The sequence below is a fragment of the Seriola aureovittata genome, chromosome 6 (assembly GCF_021018895.1).
Source record: "Seriola aureovittata isolate HTS-2021-v1 ecotype China chromosome 6, ASM2101889v1, whole genome shotgun sequence".
NCBI classification, from domain to species: Eukaryota; Metazoa; Chordata; class Actinopteri; order Carangiformes; family Carangidae; genus Seriola; species Seriola aureovittata.
This window is the reverse complement of record NC_079369.1, coordinates 12484459-12492850: the sequence shown is the minus strand read 5'-3', so window position 1 is coordinate 12492850 and position 8392 is coordinate 12484459. Positions and strand designations below refer to the sequence as shown.

At 39.9% G+C, this 8392-nt stretch overlaps 1 protein-coding gene across 1 annotated transcript in view; it reads right to left on the bottom strand.

The window, feature by feature from the left end:
- Window positions 1–8392, bottom strand: part of cers1 (ceramide synthase 1) — a 30084-nt gene that overhangs the window by 4751 nt on the left and 16941 nt on the right. Inside the window, exons 2-6 of the mRNA XM_056379471.1 lie at window positions 6444–6603; window positions 3164–3344; window positions 2287–2448; window positions 1885–2032; window positions 1571–1731 (exon numbers count right to left, since the gene is read on the bottom strand). Coding sequence (XP_056235446.1) covers window positions 1571–1731; window positions 1885–2032; window positions 2287–2448; window positions 3164–3344; window positions 6444–6603 — 812 coding nt within the window. The remainder of the gene's footprint in view (window positions 1–1570; window positions 1732–1884; window positions 2033–2286; window positions 2449–3163; window positions 3345–6443; window positions 6604–8392) is intronic.

Below are 8392 nucleotides of genomic sequence, written 5' to 3'. Positions count from 1 at the left end.
CATGACGGGAAGATACAAGGCTAAAAGGCAGCTCCACAGATAAAAACAGATGAATCCACAACTTCAGATAAAAGGCGCAAACAGATATACTTTGGTTTTAGTCAAGTTAGCATTTTCTGGTTTAAAGCTCACTATTGAAAAGTGCAGAGTACTCATTCACACATTAGTAGAGACCTCTGTATTACACAATGCAGTGCAAAGAAAAAGGAGAAAACAATTGCAGTGCCCCATAATATTCTACTGCCTGCCCTCTTATAGAGCAATGATAATTATCCACCGACTGCAATGACTGCCAGGCTCCAATGTTGATCAAATCCACCATTTTTTACGAGTGCTACATGCACCATTTTCCAACATCAATGTTTAATTGTACATTTAACTGTAACTGTTACTGTGAGCACATGAGACCAAGTTAAAGAGGCTCTGCCACTGGTACTCTACGTCTATTCCTAAATGAGTACCACAGTTCCCCATTAAGGCCACAGCTTCCTGTCATGTCAAAGATAAATTCAAATGTGATTTCAGCTAGAAAATAGCACAGTATTTAGTTGTGCTCGTCCTTTAGCTCCCGTGCTAGATCTCTGTGTGTCTTTGTAAGCAAGTGTTTGATATTTTAAACAAATTCAAATTTTTCTAAGGCCTGCGTTTGTTATTTTTACAGGCATACACTGTAAAATAATGCAATGCCCAGTTGCATTATGTTGATAGACCATATAAATGCAGAGTCGTTTGTGTTGGCCAGTGGTAGTGGCCAATGACAGCTGTACTTTTTGTTCAGTGCTGTTTAGCAAATGTTATAATGCTAAACTAAGATGTGAACATTACATGTGCTGTTACATCAGTATGTGTGGCATTAGCTTACCACAAGTTCACACGGTAAACTAGACTTTATACTACACCGTTTTACACTTGCACAACAGGAAATTAAACAATATGTGTCAACTGTCAATCAAACTGCGATTTTGCAACTGGCATTTTAATTTCCCAAATATAGACATCTTTTGTTTTCCAATATTTGGGTCACCACCACCACCAACAATTTATTTAATTTTTGTTTTGTTTTGTTTAGCATTTAGTATACTCTCAGCAGCTTCTTACATTTAAGAGCATTTTTCAATTTTTTTCAAATGAAGTTTGATAAATAGTTTTTATTCCTAAGTTTGTGATTAAGAGTAAAAGTGAAAGATTTCTATTTTATCTTTCACTAAAGTCCAAAATTGAACTTTCAGCAGTTTGATAAATACAGGCCCTGGTTCTCCGTCTCATAGCATTAGTTCAACCATAAGTACAAGGCAGTGCTCTGGGAGAACTTAACACTGGTGTGAAAACCTGTCACTGCAACCGTCCTGCTCGTTACATGTAAATGACCTCTCAAGTAATAATGCAGTGATGTGGAAACTCTACAAACACCACCTTAAAGATGCTGGGTTTGGTTTCCTGCCAAACTGCCTGCTACTCGAAACAAACTCACCATTTACAGTGAGAACCTGCCAACAGTGGGCTGATGGTACTTTTCTACCCTGAGCTGTAGCCTCTTAAACAATCAACAGCATCTGAAGGTGTCGCTCACCCCTGGGCAGAGTTGTGATGTCCAGCATCATCTTCGTTGTTTGCTGCCTGAGGGTTTCTGTGCAGGCCTGCTGCTGTCTTGTTGCCATCCTCATCCTCGTACTCTCTGACGTCATTTACCTCCTTCATCTTTAGCACCTTCACTACGAAAATAACAATGAACTGAAAAAGAGAGGGAGGAAAATTGGAAACAGGAAAGCATCAGATTGTGTCATTGTTTCATTAAGACAAACAAACACTGGCCATAAATGCTTTGCAAGTTTTCAATAAACTTGGAATCCTTTTTTGTATTTGTGTATCTGTGTGTTTCCTCACCAGGAACCAGTAGATGTTCATGAGCAGCAGGGCGAGGAGAAGAGCATTAAAGAAGAAGTAGAAGGGGATGTTGGGCACAGACTGAAGGCTGGACACACATGTGGCGTACAGCACTTTGAGAGGGAACCAGTAGAGACGGAACCAGAACCTGACAGAAACACAGTGGAGACCAGAAATAGAAATATTATACATATCTATTCATCTTCAGTATGTTCACGAGTGAGTAAGAGGCAGACGGAAAAACACTCAGCTGTGATACTGAATGAATGGGGCGGGAAGAGACGGAGAGAGACAGTAAATTAGTCAGTGTACGTGTGTGTGTGTGTGTGTGTGTGTGTGTGTGTGTGTGTGTGTGTGTGTGTGTGTGTGTGTGTGTGTGCGCGCGTGTGTGTGGAGCCTCACCAAGTGATGCTGAAGCTGACGGAGCCCATGTTGGACAAAATATCATTGAGCAGGTAATAGCCTCCACCTCTGGACTTCAGGTAAACGTTGAGCTTGGTGAACTCCAGCTGGATGTCATTGATATCGTGGAGGAACAACACCAGGATCCCTACGTTGTGGTACCTGAGGGGCGGGAACATACAGCACACTGTTTGTACATTTCATCTTATTTTTAATAGAAGAAAAGTGTTAAGGCCTTTGTAGTGGCTGTAATTGTAAATTAGATATTATAAATTAGATATTATACAGTCAGCAAAAACACAACCAGTAGTGGTGTCTCACTTCCCACATTTAACAATCAATTTCCTTTCAGTTGCTCTGCATTTTATTTTTATTTAATGAATGAAAATGAACACACTGAAGCATTTTTGATTTTGGCTTCATCAGTTTACCTGCTTCTATTCTAGTTCTCGTTGAACTCTGTCAACTGTGGCTCTTGTCTCATGTTTTTTGTAAAACCCCTGTATTTGCAGGCAGAAAGCCGAAAACCCCACATGCACACGCTGTTGGGTATTACATTGGTGTTTCAGTTCTAAAATAAATTTAAAAAAATCAGCCAACCAGATAAGTTTCTGTTTTACATTTTCTTGGGTGCAATAATGCATGAAGCAAGATTTAATGCTGCCAGGTGCTGACAGCGTGTTAAGGAACTACAATGACCAGAGTGTAATTCATCACTATATGACGCATCTGTGCCCCTTTCTCAGTGATAGGACACTTTGAACAGCTGCTGCTTTACATTCCTTTGTTTTGTGATTAACAGTTTTATGCCCATCCAACAACTATAAAAGTCAAAAGAATGTTTTGACGAGCACAAGAGTGAACTGAACAAAAATACCTGAAAGCGTAGGAGAAGCAAATGAGTGCCAGTGTGATGATGTGGTGCACCACCATGACAGCAGAGTCCTTCCTCCATGCGTCCATGTAGACTGTAGCATAGATGGAGTGGCCATAGAAGCTGCCCTGGATCAGGTAGGCGATGGCGATATCTGTAGGCACTGGCATACCGCTCTTCCAGTCTGTAGAAGACATGGGGAGCGGTTAGGAACAGATTCATAACACTAAGCATCTCAGCTTTCACCTTAAAATCTACTGATAAAGCAGCTCCAGGAGAGATTCCTTCCTGTGATGTTTGAGGTTTGTTTTTGAGGCATATCCTGATACAGTGCTGCATGCTACTATGTGGACATTTGTAAGCCACTTTATTGTAGCTGGTAACTGCTAGACTGCAAAGCAAAGATTTTATCTAGATTTCTGGATCAAGACAAATATATCTGTACAGGCCATGCAATGATTTTTTTTTCCTTTATGTTGTAATCATGGCGCATTTCATTTTAAGATCCATAAATAAATGTGACAGCATGCTGTCTATAGGGGGCACTGCAGCAACATGATAAAGTAAGGCTCAAAGTCTGTTAAGTCCTACTCATTTTGCAGTCCTTCAGCCAGACACCATAAATTGCAATCAATATGTGCATTTTGATACAGATCTACTTCCAGATTCAGATTACAAATGAAAAAGTTTTTATCATAATAAATTTAGGGAATTGCAGAGGTATGCACTCTCTTAGAGCTTTCGGGAACAGACTGTAACTGTGTAACCCTTGTTTCCTGTTGGGGATCTCAGACTATTGTTCACACTATACATTGGGATTATCACAGAGTTGGAAACAGGCATGCCAACAGGACTTTTTACTTCAGACTCACTGCGTATTAGCACACGCTGAAGCAGAGGAGGCACTTTCTGTCTCTGCCAAAATGTGGTCTACTGGGTTGTCACCCTCTTTCTCATGTAAGATCAGTTTTTGCAGTGAGGTTAAAATCCCCCAAAATCTTAGATATGCACTAAATCAAACATTAAGTATTAAAATGACACCATTCAATGTCTCAAAGCTAATCCTGATTCAGCAACTGTATGGCCTATTTGTAATAAATTACATATTGCAAATGACTGTGGAGGCTACAGAATAATGGTAATGATAATTTTTAAGGCTAGTAAATCTGCACTGATGCAATTCAAAAACCTACTGAGTGTTTTATGTGAAGTTTTGATATCCAGAGGAAGATATATTTGCGGTTTTAACTACCGTCTTTAAAACCATCTCAACATAGTTTTACATCTCCCCCCTCACGCTTCTTCCCGGAGCTCCTGACATCTCAATTTAAGATTGTTCTGATGAAGGGCTGTGACTGGGTCTTCTTTATAATCAAAACAGGCATGGAAATGTCATGTGGGACCTTTAAGTTATAAACTGATTAAATGTTAAACATCCAAATGAATTCATTATTATTGTTCAGTGATTCAATAATAGGCCATTGAATTTTGAAGTGGATTTGAAAAATAACTTAAAAATATTCAGTTTTACAATTAATGCGTCTCCTGCTGTATCATTTAGTCTTTCAGTTTTGTCCGCATTTGAATAAAATATGGTCGCATATGGATACATGCAGTTAATGTGCCACAAGAAAAAGCTCCATCACATAGTGATGTAACAGATTATTCATCTCACACAGACGAATATCTTGTGTATACAGCAGTATCATTGTTATATACACCCATTTGGACACAAATACAGTATAACCATTATTTCCAGATACTGAATTATATACAATGACTTCCGGTGGGTGGTGGTGGTGGTGGGGGTTAGTATGGGAGGAGGCTGGAGGGATCGGATTTAACCTCGAGAGAATCAGAGCAGGTTTCTGAGGTACCACAGGCGAAACAGGCCAAATGTATGTTAAGGCTGCTAGGCCAGCTCACTTCTCTGAAACCTATCAGATGTTGGATGGAAACTTCCTCCTCCGATGTTTGAGTAAGGGTTGTCTCTTGTGGGATGGGGTTACGTTTGGGCTGCGTGTAATGTTTATTGATTGGTCCTTCCGTCATTAAACATTGAGAAGAAGGCTGCTAGATGGATCACAACAGAAGAGCTGCCAAGGGGAGGCATGGGAACTCAAGCCCCTTCTTTTCTCCTGGAGACTTAGGCTTTTTTTTTTCTCCCCGTCTTTTCTCTTCAGGACACACTAACCCTCCTCACTTATGCCACACTGTTACTTTGATTTCTCCTCCTTTTCCACATTCTCACCTTCTCTTTGTAGCTTCACATCTCTCTCTCCCTCTCTCTCTCTCCCTCGCTCCCTAACAGTCCAGCCACATTACACTGCTTCTGTACAGATCTCAGGCTGACTGCAGCTATGAAAGATGAACCTGGCAGCGTTGCTAGCTCCACTCGGAGCAGTGGAGCTAGATGGGAGCCCTGACACCTCCATGTCTGATGGGAGAGGCAGAGAAACTATAAAAGACATCCCTGGATTATAAGTGGAATCCCCATTACACATCTATCCTCCATTATCAATGCAATGAGAATCATCAGAAAAACATTCTAACAGTGACTATTCTCCATTAGGCAACATTTATACAGATCATTTTGTCTTAATGTATTATATTATAAACCTTTGCTTTACTGTTGGGTTGATCATTCCTATGCCTTTCTATGACTACAAAAACAACATAACACAACTGCAAATTTCCCCAGTGTGGGACTAATAAAGACCTATCTTATCTTATCTTATCTAATCGACACTTTCTTCTCTAAATGTTGGATTCAATTTGGTGAATAAAAGTTTTTGTATCAATAACCACATCACTGATTAGTGTATGACAGACAAACGGGATCAACTCAAGGCTCAAAACAAAGATGAACCACCTGTTATAAATATCTATCCATTTGAATAGTCAAAGTGACATTTCACCCCCACCCCCAGAGTCTCTATAGGATTAGACTGTGCTGCCTGCTGCTTCATTATAAATAAAATGACTTCAGCTTCTTATCTACCCTTAAAGGTTAGGTGAGAAACCTATTCTGTTAGAGTGCTATAAAATATGCTTTTACTGATTATGGTATTTATCTAATATGGACCAACTTCAAACAATGAATTGAATACATACAATCAATTTCTATTCAACATGTTCAGAAAATAGATTTAGTTTTATTTCTTTCATTTTAAGTGATGAAGAGGAGCAACAATTTAACAGGTCCAAAAGATGAATGGTGCACAAACTGCTAAATAAATTAACTTCAAATGATGTTACTTTATCTGTTTGTTGTGTATCTTACTGTAGAAGACAGAGGGCGGGTCATGGAAAAAGGAGTAGGAGGTGAAGAAGAGCAGGTAGGTGCTGTAGGACCATGACATGGTGTAGAAGACCAGCTTCCACGTACTCTCCGGCATCTTGGCAGCATCTTTGGGCAGCAGCCTACACCACTGTGCTAGAGGCTGCAGCAACAGAAAAGAGAGAAGGACACGAGTCAGACAGGGGAGAGGAAGTGTGAGGAAGTCACACTCAGATAGACATTTAGCTGTTTCTACAGGCCTGCAGCTGGGGGAACTGCAGGGAGGTCTCTGGACAGAGTAACTGATTAATTTAGATGGTGTTCTTTCTCACTATTGTAGATTCAATATGAGGCCCTCAATTCAATATGTGTGCTGAAGCGAACAATTCACTGCGCATATTGCTCACAGTCTGTTAATGCACTTTTGTGGATTCTGAGCTCAGAGGAATAGTTGTTTCTGTTGTATTGTAAAGAGCTGCCTTTGTTTTTTGCTGTAGTGCCGAGGCTAAAACAAACACATTTTTATAGATTTTTTTTTTCCATATATAGTTTTTTGAAGTTTCATCTTATGAAATGGAGATGAGGACGGACATTTAGAGAGAGGTCTGAGAACGAAGGCTGGTTGGAGAACAGATGTTTTTTTTTTTTTTAAAGGGGTTGTAACAATTCTAGGGCACATTTTTCTGAACTAATAAACACTGGCAACAGAAAGCTAATGGGCCTAAATGGGAGCTGAAATCACAAGAGCACTGTTAACATATTAAAACACCACAATTTAATCACAGAGTATTCAAGACAGAAAGAAGAGAGCTGACAAAAAAACATGAAGTGATACAAACAGAATGGAACAGCGAAACTAATACCACTTTTGAGCTTTTAGTTTTGTCAACTCAAACAACAATCCTCACACTCTAGTAGTATTATGAATAAACTTCATTAATTTTATAGCGGTTTATATTGAGATGTCAATAGAAAGTCTAAGATGATCCACTATTTGGCCACCTGCTGCCAGTACTACTAACATTGTCAGGAGGTTGTTTAAACATATATATTAGTATTTATCATGTATCACAACATTCACACATGCTCTCCATTATCCTCTGTATGTGGTTCTTTCCCTGACCCACATGTGTACATGCGCTAATCATCAGTAAGCTATAGTATATTACAAACATGTGACTTCCCAAAGACGCATGTCTTTCACGAGTCTGCTATAGTTTGCTATGCAAGCAAAAATGGAGGAAGTCAAAGAGAAGACGTGCTGATGTCGCCTGATAACTTGACCCCACCCAATTTCTTGCTATGGGTCTGTGTTATATTCCTACTTCCCCTCCCCAGTCTTACTGCCTCTTCCTCCCACCTCTTTCCATTTTTACTTTTCCCTCAGATTCTCTCACAGCTGTGCCAGCAGATACTCTGACTGACAATCATTCACTTTAAAGAAAACAACTAATAATCAAGGAAATGCTGAGGATGTGACATTTATAATTGATTTCAAACACAGGCAGACATGTTAAGTAAACACACATAGACACACACAGAGGTTAACAGATAAGACGAGCAGGCAGACAGGTAAAATAGGTAAGATAGGTACATCCGTTGGTCTGTGAGACAGGCAGGTGTTCAATGTTTCAAAGCTGTGCCAGACAGGAAACCCAAACCAAGCTCACCGCCTCATAAACAAAATGACACAGACACACACACACACACACACACACACCCTTGGAAAGCAATGAAACCATGTAACTGGAGGCATGAAAGTGAAAGCGGCCTGTGTCAGCGATACAGTCCATCTCAATCACTTGTTACTAAGCAGCTAGTCTACAGGACATGATCCGACGAGGCTCAGTGACCAAATACATGACAAATTAATCGAGGGAGTGCGACTACAGCTAAATGTAAACCATGTAGACTTACACAGTCACTCTCACAGGAATTTTGTTTGATACTTT